Source organism: Panthera leo, chromosome C1 (genome assembly GCF_018350215.1).
Source record: "Panthera leo isolate Ple1 chromosome C1, P.leo_Ple1_pat1.1, whole genome shotgun sequence".
Taxonomy (NCBI): domain Eukaryota; kingdom Metazoa; phylum Chordata; class Mammalia; order Carnivora; family Felidae; genus Panthera; species Panthera leo.
In genome coordinates, this window is record NC_056686.1 from 42637694 (window position 1) to 42657422 (window position 19729).

The 19729-nt window shown below is 44.9% G+C and overlaps 1 protein-coding gene across 2 annotated transcripts; it reads left to right on the forward strand.

Moving 5' to 3' along the window:
• Positions 1 to 2424: 2424 nt before the first annotated feature.
• On the forward strand, positions 2425 to 19400 carry CPT2 (carnitine palmitoyltransferase 2). Of its 2 annotated transcripts, XM_042951965.1 has the most exons (5): positions 2425 to 2667; positions 11289 to 11369; positions 12853 to 12959; positions 16284 to 17588; positions 18563 to 19400. In XM_042951965.1, the coding sequence occupies exons 1-5, from the start codon at positions 2516 to 2518 to the stop codon at positions 18892 to 18894; spliced, it is 1977 nt and encodes a 658-aa protein (XP_042807899.1). In that variant the 5' UTR covers positions 2425 to 2515; the 3' UTR covers positions 18895 to 19400. The 2 variants fall into 2 exon arrangements, with proteins under 2 accessions (XP_042807899.1, XP_042807900.1); XM_042951966.1 differs by lacking the exons at positions 2425 to 2667; positions 11289 to 11369; positions 12853 to 12959 and adding an exon at positions 14623 to 16087.
• Positions 19401 to 19729: the final 329 nt, after the last annotated feature.

Below are 19729 nucleotides of genomic sequence, written 5' to 3' on the forward strand. Positions count from 1 at the left end.
AAGCATATCTCCATGATATGCCTGCGTTCAGCACGTGGGTACATAAACAAAAACAAGATCCCTGCCTTGGAGGACCTCAAAAAGTTTACTGTGAGAGATGAACTATTAATTAAATGAATCAGGTTTCACATCGATGACAGTAAAGGAGGATGAAAAGTGCTGTGGGGCCATAGAGGGAGGGATGTGTTCTTGTGGGAGGAGGAAGGATGAGGCTTGAGAAGGACTTCAGAGAGGTTGTGCGTTTTGAAGTGGTGTTTGAAGGATGTTGAGGTGTACTAGGCAGAGATGCATGAAAGAATATTCTAGAAGGAGCACAGTTAAACAAAAGGCCATGGAGTAAGGACAAGTTCTGGGAATGCTGAGTCATTCAGTGTTACTATGGCATAGGGTCCTTGGGGTGACCCGATGGGGTTAAGAAGCAAAAATTCTTCTCCCCTTCAAGGTCCTTCTAGCTGGACTAAGAATCAAATTGATATGAGACAATAACAGGAGTAAATCAGATTCAGTAGTGTACATATGGGGAATCCACGCAGACATGGATATTCCAAAGGCAGTCAGGCGAAATGAGGTATGTACATCATCCTGAACTAAGGAGAAGGGGCCTAGGAGTCTGGGGCTTCAGAGGAAAGAAATACACTTCACAGGACGATAAGAAGAAGAACAGATGTTGGCTAAATTCGACGTTTGCCCTTACAGATGGGTCACTCAGATAAAATTTATCTCTGCTAATAACCCTTGTTCTGGGACCCTCCCTGCCCCCCGCCAATTTAGATTCTTTTATGTAGTTAAAGGAGAGGTAAAAGTTACTCTTGAGTCTGCAGGGTCTCAAATGCCTTCAGCTCAAAATAATCTTCATGCCAGAGTGCTCCATCTTGGGGCAGCCTGCCTTTGACCCTACTATGGGGATTGGAGAAGCAGGTGGGGACCAGAATTAGAAGGCCTTGGCTATTGGTGTGAGGGGTTAGATTTGTTCCGATCAGCCATGCACCCACAGAAGGCTTTTGAGCCCCTCTTTCAGCTGTTCTATTGGATGAGCACTATTCCTTAGCTCTCTGTCTCTAAAATGTTTATTTTGAGAGAGTGCACGCACACACACCCAAGCAGGGGAGGGGCAGAGAGAGAGAGGGATTCTCTCAAACAGGTGCCGCACTCTCAGCGCAGAACCAGACGTGGGGCTCAATCCCATGAACTGTGAGACCATGACCTGAGCCAAAATCCAGAGTCAGACACTTAACTGGCTGAGCCACCCAGGCTCACCAGCCCTCTGTCACTAGAAGTAAGCCACTGTCCTTCTACTGGGTCTGCTGTTTCTTCTGGGTTCTCTGATCTCCTTAGCTCTACACAGCTCCTAATGTTTGCTTCAGGTTTCAAGGCTTTCAAAACTGTCTGGATTTGATGGAATGTTCTAATTTAGAAAAGAATTTATATTCTCTCTCTGGCTCTATACACTGTAGGCAAATGGCAGTGATGTTTTAGGTTTGGGTCAGCTCTGTCTGTTCTCCTTTCAGGGAAGGAGGATTAGATATTCAGTATCTTTGAGTTTCATGTTCAGTTCTTAAGGATTTGTAGTCACCACCGAATGAATGAGTGTTAGAGCTGGTCAGTGATCTTCCTGTTCAACCAGGGGTATGGGGTACCTAACCAGATTAAAGACAGGGCTGAGACAAAAACTCAGGTCTTTTGACTCCCAGTCTAGTGCTCTTTCTGATGTGCTCCGGCCACTGCCACTGTTTATAGACAACTATGGGGCAGACCAAATGTACCTGGCTACTTCAAACACACAGGGCCGTGACTGACAGTTGGAGCTAAGAAAAGGACAAGTTCCCAGAATGGAATTCTGTCCCTCAAGCCAGCCAACACGGTTTTATGTCTTTTGATACCTTCCTTTCTTGTGAAATGGGAGCAGAGCCTACTTAATCCTTCAGCTGCAGCTGAGAGCAGGGATTAGACTGTGGTTGGAGTTATTTGTTTTGTGAGGGACAACAGGTCTCTGTTCCAGTTGTATCATCTTAGAGTCAGGGTTGGAAGGAAAGCTGGAGGTGATTTGTGAGAAGAGGCAGCCTCCTGTAGTCGACAGAGCATGGCTTATCAGATTCTCAGCGCTTTCTTCGGCTTTTCTTTTCCTTCCGCTCCAGTTTCTGTATTGCTCCAAAACAGAAGGGAGTGGCATCGGAGTTCCGTTTCCTGCCGCCTCCGGAGCAGCAGGGAGAACAGCAGGGAGAACAGCAGGGAGACCGTTGAGCAAAGAGGCAGCGGCGCCACCAGCCCAGCAGCGGGCCGGAACCCTGAAGCCAATGGTGCGCCCACGGGCGGGGCCCGCTGGCGGGCGGGGCCGTTCGTGGGCGGGGACGGCGGCTGGCCCTTTCGTGGGCGGAGCTGGAAGGCCGGAAGTAGCTCGGCGGACCGACGCTGGCCGGACCGGCGGCGCTGATCCGGTGACCCGGGGACCTCGGGGTGGCGGCCTTGTCTCTGTCCCCTCGAATCCCCATCCCCTGCCTTCTCGCCGTCCGGGACGATGGTGGCCCGCCTGCTGCTGCGCGCCTGGCCCCGGGGCCCTGCAGTTGGCCCGGGGCCCCTGTGTCGGCCCCTTAGCGCGGGCTCGGGGTCCGGCGAGTACCTGCAGCGCAGCATCGTGCCCACCATGCACTACCAGGACAGCCTGCCCAGGTGAGCCCGGCTTCCCGGTCCCCGCTGCCCTCCAGGACCGGCCCCAACCTTCACTCCCGTCAGTCACTCACGACTCTTCTACTGGACCCGCTTCCACCCGAACCCCCTCCCTGGGACGCTGTCGTGACACGCAATCTGGAAATCCTGTCACTTTGAGAGTCTCCTGGTAGAGGAACCTCAGTACGTTCAAATTCTCTACCAGAACCCCCCCCCCCCGCCCCACCTCCCATTGCTCGCTCGGATTCTCCATCTTGAACCCTTCTCGAATTCTCTCTCCAGTAACCCAGATTCCATCCTGATACCGAAGAGTCCCTCATATTTCTTCCTGAAAAATGCCCAACCTTCATATCTCCAACACCACCCTTACCCCCTCCAGCTAGGGTGTCCCCTGAAGTACTTTCATGACTGCCCCGCGTTCCTGCCCAGAATATGGACAGGCCAGTTCCTGATACATAATAGTTACCCTCCCTCAACTTTTCCCAGCATTCTGCCCTCAAGCCTGTTGCTCAGCCCCACTCCCTGTGCCTCCAGTACTCTGCTCTTACAGCAGCTTATCCGATACCCAGCACACTCCTCGAGTGTTCACCTTACCCTCCCCCAGCATCAGCACTCTTAGTCCAGGCTTCACCTGGAAGCCCTTCACCCCTTCCAGACCTTCCTCAGCTGCCCCTAGGTTTCTCCCCCTAAAATATCCTTTCTAACCCACATCACCCTCTTCAACTCCAGCCCCCTCGTAGAATTCTAGACACCACCCTCAGTGCTCCTCTCAAAGTCTTACTCAGCTTAGATCCAGAACCTACCCCAATTCTTCTATTCTTCTGTATTCCTCCTCACCTTAACTACCCTCTCCACCTTCTAACATGCTTCACCGAGTCCACTTCCCTATGAAAACCCAATAAATCTTCCTCTCCCTTTCTCTCACCCAGTATTTTTTTTTTTACTCAGTATTTTCTTTTCTTTTTTCTTATTTATTTTATTTATTTATTTATTTATTTATTTATTTATTTATTTATTAGAATGCATGAGGGAGGGGCAGAGAGAGGGAGAGAGAGAGAATCCCAAGCAGGTTCCTTGCTGTCGGCACAGAACCCTATGCAAGGCTTCATCTCAGGAACTATGAGATCATGACCTGAACCAAAACCAAGAGTCAGATACTAAACCGACTGAGCCACTCAAGCGCCCCTCACCTGGTATTTTCTTTAATATAAAAAAAAACTTTGGGTTTCCCCAGCCTTTCAACTCCCAGCCTTAATCTCAGCTGCCAGGGCTCCTTTTTCAATGTTAGAGACTTCCTGAAGTTCTTTTACCATCTGAAACCAGACTTTAACTTCTCTACTCGCTCAGCGGTTAGTTCCTGGTGCCAAGTCCCAAATTTGTCTCAAAGACCGTTCTCGCTTCCTCTCTCACCAAACTGCCATCGGGGATCTCCCAGTCCAGGAGCTGGAGGCCAGGCTTCCCCATCCCATGAACAGAACATAGATTGTATCACAGGTATCATTCCCAACTACTAGGTTGCTATTTTTCTCCACATCCAGCAGCTGTTTAACCCGTTGTTATCCCTGCTGCCCACCCCCGCCCTCTCAGGAATATCATTTGAGGTGAAATAACTGTGCAGACATCTAAAGCAGACTAAAATGAGATTATCTAGCCCCAACCCCAGTGCTTAAGTTTGGCAGGAGGAAGGGAGAGAGAGAAAGAAAAAGTGGCCTTTGTGCCTGTAGGCGAATCCTGTGTAAGCTGAGCCCGTATGTGGGGGAAAGGTGAAGAATGACAGAAGCTCCCTTCACTTGCCAAGCCCAGTTGCATCTGACTTTCAGGCAGGCCTGGGCTCCAGCCTGGCTTAAGATCAGAGGGATTTTCTCCATTAGAATTAGAAAGCTGAGAGTAATACTCCAGATCATTTCCTCCAACCTACAGCAGAAAAACCTGTCGGAATTGAGCTGTAAATGAGCTGTGGAGTCATCAACATCAATGCATAACTTTCAGCAAGGACACCCAGGCCTCTGTTACCTCAGTTGTAAACTTGTGGTTAGATAAGATGAGATTCCTTTTATCTCTGAGATTCTAGGCTGGCAAAATGTATTATCTGTGACACTCATTTTGATGTCCCACTTGGTGAAGAGCCCTGGCTTTGAAGTCTAGTAGAACTTGGCCTCACGCTAGATCTGATGCTTTTGTAACTTCAGGCAGTTCCGCTAATTTCTTTGAGCCACGGTTCTTCCCTGCAAGATAGGAATGGAACACATACTTCATAGAGCTAATGTGAGGATAGAGTGAGGTAAGATGCCCAAAATAGGGAACTATTTTAAGTCATTGGCCTGGGGAAGGACTAGTCCCTTTGTGGTGGTCCAATTGGATCCCATTCCCTCCCTCTTCCTGTCATATCACTGCCGCCTCATGACCCAGTGGCCTTGGACTCACTTTCCTCTAAGAACCCTTGCACCGTCATTTGTTTGTTTTTTAGGTGTTATGGTTTTTTTTTCTTGGCTCTTCTTTAGTGTGGTCAGTATACATTGCATAAAATTTAGCTTTTTAACCATTTTTAGATGTATAGTTCAATTAGGTGTTATTTTTTAAGGGCTCTATTTATATACACTGAACAGTTAGCCTCAGAATATAAAACTGCAAGCCCTGAGGGGACAAAGGGTGGATCAACCTGACCAACTCATTCACATTATTAATTTGAGACACATTCATTGGTATGGATTTGGAGACCAATCAGTCATGGTGAGGAGTGTACATATGGGGAGGGGGCGGGGGGGGGGGAGATTTGACAATAGTTAAGATATAATGTGATAAATGGGAAGCAACATTTCACCGTGGTTAAGATTGTCAACCTGAAAATAAAGAGCTGCAATGAGAGGCAGATGAGCATTTATTTGGGAATAAAGAATTGCAGTGTGGGGAGCACAGATTCAAGTACATACCCAAATAAGATTCCCACTTGTAGGGTGAAAGCAACAGGTTTATATGAGGAAGAGATAGGGGGCAGTTATATGAGTTGAATTAAAAGGGGGAACAAAGGTTTCCTATACATGCTTACAAGCCAAACTACTCCAGGGTATATATTAACTGCTGACTTTTCTTTTTTTTCTGGAATGTCCATAGCCATCAGTCTTGTGATCATGATGTTTGTTCTCCTGTTGACTTCTCAAACAATTGTTTAAAAACAATTACCATTTTGTCCAGAAGGTTTTGGCCAGTTCAAACAAAAGCAAGTAAGGCAGTTTCTCTACAATGGCTGCTTCAACTCCATTTTAAAATGGCTCTAGTCCTGTCAGTTTTTCACAAGATCATGAGGCAGGAGTTAGATCTCATTATTGTTTTCAAATATTTTTTAAAGTTTATTTCTTTCTTTTGAGAGAGAGAAAGAGAGCATGAAAATAGGGGGAGGGCAGAGAGAGAGAAGGGGACAGAGGGTCCGAAGTGGGCTCTGGGCTGACAGCAGAGAGCCTGAGGTGGGGCTCGAACCTGTGAACCGTGAGATCGTGACCGGTGCAGAAGTCAGATGTTTAACTGACTGAGCCACCCAGGCATCCCATATGTTATTCTTAATCCAGCTCAACTTCATACTAACTGCACGGGTATAAGCAAAAGTCATCTAACCTTAAACTTGGGATGATAATGTTACCTTTCTCTTGGGATTGTTAGAATTAAATACCCTCATATAGTGCCTTTAATACAAATCTGGTAAGTACTTAGTAGATAATCATAAGTACTATAGCTGCATTAGGCACACATGTGTTGCATGTATAGGATGTGCTTGGTGACAGCTATTGCGTCAGTCTGGAGGTAGGAGTGATGGTGCCTGGGCGAGTAAGGGAAGCTTCACAGAGGAGGTGATGTTTGCAGAATTTGACGATCACCAAGTGAGAGAAGTGAGGGAAGGATAGAGCCAGTGCCCAGGAACAGAAGCCTGAAAATGCATGACATGTTCAGAAATGTTGAGAAGTTTATGGAGAGCCCAGCCCAAAGTAAAGAATCACCATTTGGGCCCTAAGTTATTAGAATTGGGCTAGGGGTGTGTGTGTGTGTGTGTGTGTGTGTGTGTGTGTGTGTGTGTGTATGTGCGCGCACGCGCGCACATGCATTGGGGTAGGGATTGGGAGAGACCCATTGTGTCTTTAAAAAAAATAATATCGGTCACCATTTAAGTTGTATAGTTGATTCACAATAAATGTCAATATTATTTTGTCTTTTAATCCCTAATCATTTTAGATGATAGTTCATGTTCAAGACAGAATGGGCAGGTTCTCTAGAATTCAGACAGGGAGGGAGGTGAGGCCAGAATGTCCAAGGTATGGAGGATAACAGGTAGAAACAGTAAGGTTCTGGGTAGGCCCCAGGGGCATGTCCTTAAAATAGATCGGCTTTATTCCAGTGATAACTAGATTGTGTAAAAATTACAAAGGGTTTTTTAGCTGTGTTCTTGGCAGGAAGAACAGTGAAGTGCCTGCTGCTTGGAAGCTGGGTAATGATAGCAGGTCACTTACACAGAGTCACTTACACAAGGGATAATTAGTGAGATATATCTGCTTGGTGTTTACTTTTATAACAGATAATGCTGGATGGTGATTCTCTAGATTGCGGGTGGGGAAGGAGAACCCACGTGGTTAAGATGGAACTGCCAGGCATCTCTCAAGTCCCTAACTCTACCTCTTTCAAGGCACCTGATGAATTACATCACAGGCAGCACAAGAAACTACAGGTGTGCTAATGAAACCCCTTTTGGTATTCTTTAAGGAGCTGCCAAGAGTCTGGGGGTGACCTTGTGACTTGATTTCTAAAGATAAGACAGTCAATGTTGCCTATAAGTGAACACTTACTGGCCTTTGTGGTAGCAAGTTACCGAACTAAACTGGCCTAAGCAAACAAGTATAGGGACTCACAGACCTGCAAAATCCAGGTTGGATTAAGGGCTCAAATGATGTCATCAAGACTCTTTTGCCTTTCCACTCGAAGCTATTCATTTGTGTGATTCCATTCTTAACCAGGCTCTCTCCTTATGGTGACAAAGTGGCAGCCACCACTTAAGAGACCCCAACCTTTTTGTGACCTCAGCTAGTAGAGATTTGCCCCTCCTAACTGTGCAAAAAAAATCCTGTAATTAAGTTTTATAGGTTCACCCTGAGTCTCATTGGGTCTGAACCAGTAAGCTGTAAGCCCACTCCATGGATTTGGGTTGGAGTCAGCTCCACCTGAACCAGAGGGACTCGAGTAGGAGGGGTGCTGTTACCAGAAGAAGAGAGAATACATGGAAGGCAGGCAAAACAATAGAAATGGTGAAACGTTGTGCTGGGCACTGAGGAAGAGGTGATGAGCTAGTTCCCTAGGGATGTGAACAGTCTAATGGCAGAATTTGGATCTATAGGACTTAAGGACCGAGTAGATTTAAAAAAAAAAACCTCGTATTTAATTGAGTGCTTACTAGGTGCCAGGCACTATTCTAAGTCAGTGACATGCATTGCCTCATTTAATCTGCACAGAACCCTAGGAGGTACATATTAATATCAAAAAAAATTTTTAATGTTTATTTTTGAGAGAGCGGGCATGCGCATGGACACAAGAGTGTGCATGAGTGGGGGAGGGGCAGAGAGTGAGGGGGACAGAGGGTCCGAAGCAGGCTCTACAGTGACAGCACAGAGCCCGATGTAGGGCTCAAACTCACCGTGAGATCATGACCTGAGCCGAAGTCAGATGCTTAACTGAGCCACGCAGGTGCCCCTAGGAGGCATGTACTAATATTATCCCCATTTTATAGATGAGGAAAATCAGGTATAGCAGGAGTGGTGTGCCCAAAGTCACATAGCTGTGAATGATGAAACCAGATTAGCCACTGAAGCTATGCTGGCTTGTAAGGGGAAGAATCAATGTGACTCCTGAAGTTACAAAACTGATCACCAGAGGTGAAAAGGGACTTGTTTTAAAAAAATTTTAACAGCCTTGTTGAGATATTGTTCACTTTTTAAAAGTGTACACAGAGATTTTTTGTGTATCACAAGAGTTGTGCGACCATCACCACTGTTCAGTTCATTTTCATTCCCTTCTGTCCCCCGCAAAAAACACCCATACTCATTAGCAGTCACTCCCTGCCCCCCTCCCATCCCTGGTAACCACTGGTCTATCTTTTGAAAAGTGACTTGTTTATAACTAAGGTTTGTCTGGCTTCAATGCTTATGCTTTTCCAGCATACCACACTGTCCCTAGACAGAATAAATCTGCAGTCGGCAGGGTCATGCTCCCTTGCATACGTTCCATTTTGCATCTCAGTACCTGCTTGGAGGAGCCTGTGTGTCAGACATGAAAGTATCAGAGCAGAAAGGCTTAATGAAGAGTAGACAGGGGAGGGCAGAGGACCGAGTCTTGAGAAAACATGCACTTTTAGAGAAAGAGGACATAGGGAAAAGAGACTCAGAAGAAGGTGATGGAAAAAACACTAGCAGGGCGGGAGGAGAGAATTTCTAACTCCATTTTTGATGTCCTTAAGGATCTCACAGTTTGCAGTCTTATGGGGGAGAGGACACAGTACATAACCCACTAAATGTGATGGAGAAGAATCAGGGCTGGGGGAGGAAGGGAAGGAGTAATCAGTGCCTGTTCTCTGGCAGCCCATGTGCTGGTGGAGGTCAGAAGTTTCAAGGAAGGATCCTGATGAGTGGCGAGCTTCCCTCTCTGTGCATCACTGTAACCACGAGAGCCAACTCTGCAGTTCTTCCCAGCTCCACATTCAGTGGCATTGTGTTGGTAGCTTGAAATTTGCCTGGTGGGAGAGTTACAGAAATTGGTAAATACTAAAAATCAGGGCTTCACCCCTTCCCACCCGGGAGCTGGTTTACTAACCCACCCCCCTTTAGAGTAGCAAACAGCTGAGGATGGGGAGAAGGTGGTATACTTGGCTTTGAGAGGAAAGAGACTTGTTTAATGCAGGCGATGGGGGTAAGGAGGGTGCTGGTCCTTCCTAGAAGTTGAGGGGTGGCTTTCTTTGGAGAGAAATCTGAAAGCAAATGGTGTTTTAGAATAGCCAGATTTTTTTTTTTTTTAAGTTTGTTTATTTAGAGAAAGTGTGCGTGCGAGGGAGGGGCAGAGGGAGAGAGAAAGAATCCGCGTGATAGCGTGGAGCCTGATGCGGGGCTCGAACTCATGAACCATGAGATCATGACCCGAGCCGAAGTAGAATGCTCAACTGACTGAGCCACCCAGGCGCCCCTAATAAGGACTATTTTTCTAAAACTGCTGTTGCCTCTAATTTAGAATTTTGTTTAAAAGAACTTTTGGGGGCGCCTGGGTGGCTCAGTTGGTTAAGTGCTGACTTCAGCTCAGGTCATGATCTCGCAGTCTGTGGGCTCGAGCCCCACGTTGGGCTCTGTGCTGACAGCTTGTAGCCTAGAGCCTGCTTTGGATTCTGTGTCTCCCCCTCTCTCTGCCCCTCCCCTGCTCGTGCTCTGTCTCTCTCTGTCTCTCAAAAATAAATAAACATTTAAAAAAAATTAAAAAGAACTTTTGTTAATGTCCCTATTGTATTAAAACAAAGTCGAGAAAATTAGGTAGATAACTATGAGTAGATAATTATGAGGTAGCTGAGGTAGTATTTGAGATTTTCTGTGTAGGTCCACGAATATAAGGACAATAATTGATGGCGTTAAAGTGTTATGAGTGGTTACTCAGTGCAGCTAAGTCCATACTGGCTGTAAATAATTCAGATTAATTTTGACATCATGTTTTTGATAAACATGCATTGAAAAATAAACTGAAGAATCACAGTATGTCTTACATATAGTAGGCTTTTAAACTGTGTTTTATGGATAACTTCACAGTTTTCCAAAATGGCTGCTATATTTAGATACTTTGAATATATTAGTGCTGATTTTGAGCTGACAGAGGTAACTTCGCAAACCATGATTAAGTTTTGGTATTGTAGGATATATCATTTAATAAAATTACTGACATGAAAGAAAGTACACCTCACTCTGCTGCCCATGTGTTTTCATTCCACTGTGGACCAGTAACTTTATCACCATAGCCATCATTGGGATTGTGCTGGTAGAGAATGATGAGTAAGTACACACACAGGAAAATCTGGTTCTCCTCAAAGGACTCTTGGTGGCTGGGCATAGCTTGACGGTCAATCCCATATTTGGCTGGCCCTCGGACAGGACTGTGCTTCATTTCTGTATGATTTTCTCTCATAAAATGCACAAGGAAAGTTAAAAAATAGAACTTTCTGTTTTCATCTTGGGGAAGAAAAGTGCAGTTGTTCCAATTAAGAGTAGGATTAAAATCAGTACCAATACAGGGTTAACACAGGTATTGTAATTGTGACTAGGAAACAGGAATGCTTCACGCGGCTTCCACTTCCCCATTTTGAATCTGTTATTTGAATATTTATTTCGCCTATGAAATTCACCATTAAGACATTAGAAAGTTCTTATTTTACCTTAAAAAAAGTTACTATTGATACTTACATTAGTAAATCCTTCTATTCTGATTTGTTTGTGGATTCCCATTATTGGTTTTTGTTTTTAGAAGGAAATTAATTATCTGGTAATTAGTTATTAGTTTGGGTTATGAAGCTAATTGACCCCTTCCACATATTGTCACACTTATACTTAGTTTCTTTCCAGGCTGCCTATTCCTAAACTTGAAGACACCATTAAGAGATACCTCCGTGCACAGAAGCCTCTCTTGGATGATGGCCAGTTCAGGTAAATGCAGAGAACCCTGAATGACCATGGTTGGGTGGTTCAAGAGAGGCTGGCAAGTAGTAGTTTCATGAAGTGTCTGTGATCCAGTTGGGTCTCCAGAAATCTGGGACCTCGTCCTTACATTTTCAAGTTTAGGAAATAGATCTTCACTCAGGAGGGGCTGAGCAAGCCCTGAAGTGACATTGTGTCTAACCAGACTCAACAGGCAATGGTTTATAAGCCAGAATGCCAAATTTATACTGTATCTTGTCAGGTGGACCTGGAGGCTAGCTGGTAATGGTCATTGGCAGAGGGCATGTGCTGTTGGTAGGGAGTTCGTTGAGGAGAGCACATGGCAGACCAGCAGTTTGCTTGTTGAGCATGTGTACTGAGCTGGATAGGATGCTGCCTTCCCCCCACCCCAGTTCATTCCCTCTGGGAACCTTAGTATGTGACTTTATTTGGGAATAGGACTGTTGCAGGTGTAATTAGTTGAGTTCATACTGGAGTAGGGTGGGTCCTTAATTTCGTATGACTGGCATCCTTATAAGAAGAGGAGAAGAGACACAGAGACAGCCATGTGATGATGAAGGCAGGTTGGAATGCACCAATGCCAAGAATAGCTGGTAACACCAGAAACGAAGAGAAAGGCATGGAACAGAAAGAGAATACGACCCTGTCAACACCTTGACTTTGTACTTCAAAGAACTATAAGAGAATACATTTCTATTGTTTTAAGCCATCCAATTTGTGGCATTTTGTGATGGCAGTCCTAGGAAACTAGTTCAGCATGGAGTTGGAAAATAATATTGGATATTGTCAAAAGTGGGTTGCATTAAGTTCTTCTATCCCACTTTTCCATAATGGAAGGTTTTGTGCAGATAACTGGTACTGGCATTAGAATCACAGAGTCCTTCACTGAACAGTGATGGAAAATGTAGATGAATTGTTCATAATCTAGTCCTCTGCTTTTAAATATTCCATATTATTCACTTGAAGCTTCTCTTGACATAGTAATGATTTAATAGCTACCAGTTACTAAGTATTAGGTTTAAAACTATCCTGAATCCTTAGCTTTAAAAATACTTTTTTTAATTTTGTAAGGTGGTATATTCTGTTTTACACATTAAGAGACCAAGACTTAGATCAAGTCACATATCCAGGGTCCCATAGTTTGACAGTGACAAAGCTCGAATTAAAACTCAGCTCTTCTTGACTCCAAAGCTTATGTCCTTTTCTCCATACCAAGCTGCCTCCTAGATTACAGATTGTTGTGTGAGATGTCGATTGATCTTCCCGATCAGTTATTTTAAGAAGATATCCTAAATTTATCTGTTAGGGATTGGTGGCTGTTCTTGCTCAGAGGGACTTCCTGATTTCAGTCCCAGGTTCTAGGGATATGCTACAGGGGCCCCACAGCTCTGTGTAAGAGTTCTTGGCCATGAGTCTGGAAATCATGTATTTCCTGCCATGGTTTGATTCTATCTTTTCTTGAACATTTCAGGAAGACAGAACAGCTTTGCAAGAGCTTTGAAAATGGGATTGGAAAAGAACTGCATGAGCAGCTAGTTGCTCAGGACAAGCAGAATAAACATACGAGCTACATTTCAGGTAGGTGGGCTGGGCTGTGGGCACGCTATTCCCCGAGCCCTCCACAGTGGAAAGTAAGGCATCTTCTGTCCTGTTTTGGTCTCAGAATATTTTTGGGGAGACCAGCCCACCAGAGTAATGTCTCATCTTCTCTTTCTTTTTCTTTTTTTTCTTTTTTTTACATTTATTTATTTTTGAGAGACAGAGTGAGACAAAGCGAGAGTGGGGGAGGGGCAGAGAGAGAGGGATCGGAAGCAGGCTCCAGGCTCTGAGCTGTCCGCACAGAGCCCGACGTGGGGCTTGAACCCACAGATCGTGAGATCATGACCTGAGCCGAAGTCAGACGCTCAACCAACTGAGCCACCCAAGCGCCCCTCATCCTCTCTTTCTGAGGTAAACATGAAGGCCGAGTGAATTCCTCCTTCACTAAGATCTCACCTGGAGTCAGTGCTGAGGAGCAATGTCTTGCCTGCTCTGTAGGTAGGACCGAGACAGAGCCTGATCATTGGTTCTGTTTGAAAAGGATGCAGGATTAAGTCCTGTGTCCTGCATATATCATCCTAGACCCTTCACACTCTGGCCTAACTGCCCTCTCCAGCCTCATCCCTTACTCTTCTCCATGACAGTCTCGTGCCTCAACAAAACTCAACAACTCACTGTTTATTTAGTCTTTCATTCTTCTGTGTCTTTATCCATGTTGTTCCCACTACCATTTTTAAACCTGTCGAATTCTTTCTTTAAGACCCAAGTATGTGGTTGCCATTGATGGCGGGGGGTGGTGGCGGGGGGACAGGCAAAATGGTCAAAGGGGGTCAAAAGGTGCAGACTTCCAGTTATAAAAGAAATACGTCATGGGATATAATGTACAGCGTCGTGACTATAGTTAATACTATTGTATATTTGAAAGGTGATAAGAGTGCAGATCTTGAGAAGTGTCATCACAAGACAAGAAGCTTTTATAACAGTGTGTGGTGATGGGTGTTAATTAGACTTACTGTGGGGATCGTTGTGCGACATATACAAATACCGAATCGTTGGGTTGTACACCTGAAAGTAACACAGTGTGTTATGTCATTTATATCTCAATTTTAAAGAGAAAAGACAAAAAACATCCAGGTGGGATGATTTTTCCAGGAAACCTTTCAGTTCTCCTCCCTCTCCTTTCGGAGTTTGTTTTTTCTGCCTCTGTTCTCACGGAACTTCTTTTAATTTAGTTTATATTTTCATAAGGTTATACATGCACATAGTTTACAGAATCAAATGGTTCTACCAGTCTTGTTTGGAAAAATGGCAATTTCCTGACCCTCCCCTAGTTTCCCGCTTCTTACTTCCAGCTGCTCATTCTTCTGCTGTCTACCGCCATTCTGCACATCACATGCCCGTTATCACTGCTTCTTAACTTTTTCGGTTGTAGGCATTATCTGCTGACGTCTCACTGTGGAAGACCAGAACCGAGCAGTCGCTCATGTCCCCACCACACATATGAGTGTACATGCACACGTCCCATTCCCTGATTATTGCAGTGTGGTTGTTTGTCATTTTGGTTTGTTCGATACGTAGTGTTTATACTAAGGACCACATATACCCTATTGTCAACTGAGTCGTGGAGCATACTGAGATTGTTTTTCCTGTTCCTGTGTGAACTTTTTTCCTCTTAAGTTAATAATGGTCTTCTACTTTATTTTGTTTCGTTTTCTCTATGCTTAATAATTTATTGGGGAAGTTTTTTTCTCATCTTCCTTCGTAGTCTGTCTCCAAGTTGCTTTTTTCTCTATTTGTTTTGCCCGATTTTCTTTCTTCAGATCCTTCATAATCCTTCTCTGTTGTCTTAGATTTGAGTGAGATATTGAAAATCTCTGTGGATGAGGGTGGGGCTGGTCCATCAGAACTTCACTGTAATGTGACCCGGCTAAACCATTTCCTTGGGGTGCCCTTGTACTAAGGTCTCTGGGTTAGACTCCCAAGAAAGGCTTTTCCATTAAACTGCCAAATGGTATGTTCCCCGGTTGCTACTGTTGTAGGAGTAGAGTAAGGGAAGAAGGCTTGAGATCTCACCTATGACTTCTGTCCCTAGTTTTACTTTCTCCAGAGAAGAAAACTTAAGTCTGCCAAATACTACGCATTCTGGGGGTTCTGCTGTGTAAATCATGTTATCTCTTGGCTTTCTCTGCCACTGGCTTAAGGTTGGCTTTCTTTTTTAATGTTTATTTATTTATTTATTTTGAGAGAGAGAGAATCCCAAGAAGGTTCCTTATTGTCAATGCAGAGTGCAACATAGGGCTCGAACTCACCGTGAGATCATGACCTGAGCCAATTTCGAGAGATGGACGCTTAACCGACTGAGCCACCCAGGCGCCCATGGTAGACACATTTTCTGATAAAATATTGCTTCTGGAATTTTTACAGGTGAAATATCCACAGGAATGTAGAAGGCTAGTTTGGATGATCCACACACACTGACTATTATTTCTAATTGCTTTTTGAGCATTTCTTAAAAGAGGGAGTACACAAATGTACAGCGTACCCAGACTGATGGTGAATACTTTCCCCCACGTTAGGTTGACAGCCAAGTGTGAATGTTGTCCCTGAATGGAGATAAAACAAGAGAAATCCAAGGAAATGGGTGGGAACTAACACCTGTTCTGTTTGAGCGTGAATATAGGTGAGATGTTACTGTATTTCTTTGAGAGTCAAGAAAGGAAATAGAATGAGAAAGAACAAGCAATAAACCTAGGGAAATGCAAATCAAAACCACAATGATATACCCACCAGAATGGCTGTAGTCAAAACGACAGACAATAATTAATGTTGCCCAGGATATGGAGAAATTGGAACCCTCGTGCATAGTGAAAATGGTGCAGCCACTTTGGAAGACAACCTGGCAGTTCCTCAAAAGATTAAACACAGACTTAACTACGTGACCTAACAATTTCATTCCTAACTGTTGCCCCTAGGAGAATTGAGAATATCCATCCACACAAAAACTTGTACACACCCGCATTGCTCGTAATAACCAAAAAGCGGAAGCAATCAAAGGTCAGTCAACCAACGAATGGACAAACAAAATGTGGTATAATGGAACATTACTCAGCAATAAAAAGAACGAAGAACTGATACACGCTACAACATAGCTGAACCTCAGAAACATAGTAAGTGATAGAAGCCACATGCAAAAGATGGTGTACAGGTCGTGAATTATTGCAGATCGAAAAAATAATTAGGGAATTTCACCCTCTGGAGGCTGATGTCATTTTTTTCTGCATATGCTTGTTTTTCTCTCTCAAATTTTATTTTTAGGGACTACATTAACTTTTTATGTTGTTCTTTTTTACTTTTATTTTTTAGGCCCCTGGTTTGATATGTACCTGTCTGCTCGAGACTCCATTGTCTTGAATTTTAATCCATTTGTGGCATTCATCCCTGACCCAAAGTCTGAGTATAATGACCAGCTCACCAGGGCAACCAACATGACTGTTTCTGCCATCCGGTTTCTGAAGACACTTCGGGCTGGTCTTTTGGAGCCAGAGGTTTTCCACTTGAACCCTGCGAAAAGTGACACTGATACCTTCAAGAGACTCATACGCTTTGTGCCTTCTTCTCTGTCCTGGTATGGGGCCTACTTGGTCAATGCTTATCCCCTGGATATGTCCCAGTATTTTCGGCTTTTCAATTCAACCCGTTTACCCAAACCCATTCGGGATGAACTCTTTACTAATGAGAAGGCTAGGCACCTCCTGGTCCTAAGAAAAGGACATTTCTATGTTTTTGATGTCCTAGATCAAGACGGAAACATTGTGGGTGCCTCTGAAATCCAGGCTCATCTGAAGTACATTCTCTCAGACAGTAGTCCTGCCCCCGAGTTTCCCCTGGCGTATCTGACCACCGAGAACCGAGACGTCTGGGCAGAGCTCAGGCAGAAGCTGGCGAGTGGTGGCAATGAGGAATCCCTGAGGAAAGTGGACTCTGCTGTGTTCTGTCTCTGCCTAGATGACTTCCCCATTAAGGACCTCGTCCACTTGTCTCACAACATGCTGCATGGTGACGGTGCAAACCGCTGGTTTGATAAGTCCTTTAACCTCATTATAGCCAAGGACGGCACTGCTGCTATCCACTTTGAGCATGCTTGGGGTGATGGGGTGGCGGTGCTCAGGTTTCTTAATGAAGTGTTCAAAGACAGCACTCAGGCCCCTGCTGTCACCCCACAGAGCCAGCCAGCCCGCACGGACTCTTCTGTCGCCGTGCAGAAGCTTAACTTCAAGCTGAACGATGCCTTAAAGACTGGCATCAGCACCGCTAAGGAAAAGTTCGATGCCACCGTGAAAACCCTCACCGTCGACCTCATCCAGTTTCAGAGAGGAGGCAAAGAGTTCTTGAAGAAGCAGAAGCTGAGCCCTGACTCGGTGGCTCAGCTGGCCTTCCAGATGGCCTTCTTGCGGCAGTATGGGCAGACGGTGGCCACCTACGAGTCCTGTAGCACTGCAGCATTCAAGCACGGCCGCACCGAGACCATCCGCCCGGCCTCCATCTTCACCAAGAGGTGTTCCCAGGCCTTTGTCAGGGAGCCCTCCAAGCACAGTGCTGGAGAGCTTCAGCAGATGATGACCGAGTGCTCCACGTACCACAGCCAGCTGACCAAAGAAGCAGCAATGGGTGAGATGGGGTTGGGGAGCATGCCCTTGGGTCGTGTTGCCCTCAGCTCTGGGGTAAGCCTCAGTAATATTCTCCTACTCCAAGTCTGATTTCCACCACTTTCCCAGTTTAATCCATCTGCCAACTCCCAGATGATTATTATTTTCTACCCTAGCAGTCTAAACAGCCAGACTAGCACTAGGGATCAGAATGTTCTTTTCCTCCTAAGCAGGGATGGAGAAATGCATCTAACTTCATCCTCACTTAGGGTCACTTTCAGCTGATTGTCTTTCTATTATTTATTATTATTTATTGGCCATCTAACTTCTGACAGTTCAGGATTTCTGAGTCTGCAGCCTCGCTTGCTTCACCTCACTTGTGTGTTGGCTCCCTATCAATAGGCCTTCTCCGAAGGTCTTCCCAAATCTAAGTGTCCTCCTTCCTTTGCCTCTTTGTGCTAAAATTGGAGACCCGGAAAGAATTTGGAGGACCATATAGTCCTGTCCTTTTCATGCAACCAAAAGTCCTGGAAGTAAAAGGGATCTCCCAAGACATTTTGGTCTCATCCTTCTCCATTTTAGGGGTAGGAAACTGAGGCCACTGGCTCAGCATTGCACAACAAATTAGCAGTAAAGCTGAGATTAGAACTCTGGTCAAATACCCTTTATACTTTATTCCAGTGACTCAATCTTGTCTTTTACACTTGACTTGGACTTCGGGTTTTATTTTGGTTTTTGAATTCATAGCTCTCTTCATGCACTTTTCTTGACTGTTTGACTAAACTAACTCAGTTTCAGAATTTTAAAAATCATACTTTAATTTTAGGCCCTGCTGCAGAGGTTAGTGAGTTGGAGGTGCACATGTGGAGGCAGATAGACCCTTCTTCCACTCTCAAAGATGCCGTGAAGGGGACTCCTACTATGGGTGGGAGGTTTTACTAAGGTCTCTTAATTCCGGGATTCTGAGACTCTGGTTTCCTATTTTGTCTTTGACAGGCCAGGGCTTTGACCGACACTTATTTGCTCTGCGTTACCTGGCAGCAGCCAAGGGGATTGCTCTGCCTGAGCTATACCTGGACCCTGCATATGGGCAGATAAACCACAACATCCTGTCCACGAGCACTCTGAACAGCCCAGTAGTGAACATTGGTGGCTTTGCCCCTGTGGTCCCTGATGGCTTTGGCATTGGGTATGCTGTTCATGACAACTGGATAGGCTGCAACGTCTCCTCCTACCCAGGCCGCAATGCCCGGGAGTTTCTCCAGTGTGTAGAGAAGGCCTTAGAAGACATATTTGATGCCATAGAAGGCAAATGCATCAAAACTTAGCTTCTGAGTGGGTGAAAAACTTCCATCACTTCCTGGACATGAAAATTGGAGCCTAATAGCCAGTAGGTGCTAGTATAAGAACGAAACTCATCATGAGGTGCCTAAGCAGCCAGTGCTGTAAGACTTGAGCTTTAAGGTCATGGTTTTAAAGCTAAACATATAATTTCCAAGTGGGACTAGATCACAATTAAGGGTAATGTGAGATTTCAATTTTAAGGATATTTGATCAGAAGGTGGGATTTGGAAAAATAACTCTCAGGTGTATTTATTGTTGAAGCAGAAATAAAATTTAATTGTTGCTTGGAGATGGTATCTTTGAGTTGTTGTTTAACCTAATTTCCTAATCCCCACAAAGAACATTAAGTTCAGGTAACAGTAAGTTCCCATGGCTCCTGGCTCTTCAGGTGAGGTGGGAAGCACTGTTTCATCCTCCCTATGAACTTGTCTCTCTCTCCTGGGGACATCTTCTCTTTGATTTTTTTTTTTTTAAACATTTTTTTATTGTTGAGAGACAGAGTGCGAGCAGGGAAGGGGCAGAGAGAGAGGGAGACACAGAATCTGAAGCAGGTTCCAGACTCTGTCAGCACAGAGCCTGATGCAGGGCTCGAACCCATGAACTGTGAGATTGTGACCTGAGCTGAAGTTGGAAGCTCAACCGACTGAGCCACCCAGGCGCCACCGGAAGATTTAAAGACATCTTCTCTTTGAAAGTCCTCTTCATTTTTCTAGCAAGTGTTCTGCTGATGCTTCATTCTGATAGTCCTGCAGCAGTGAAGGATATTCCAATGGATTTGGGGAGTGCTATTTGACTATTCCAGCCAAATCAAGATTTATA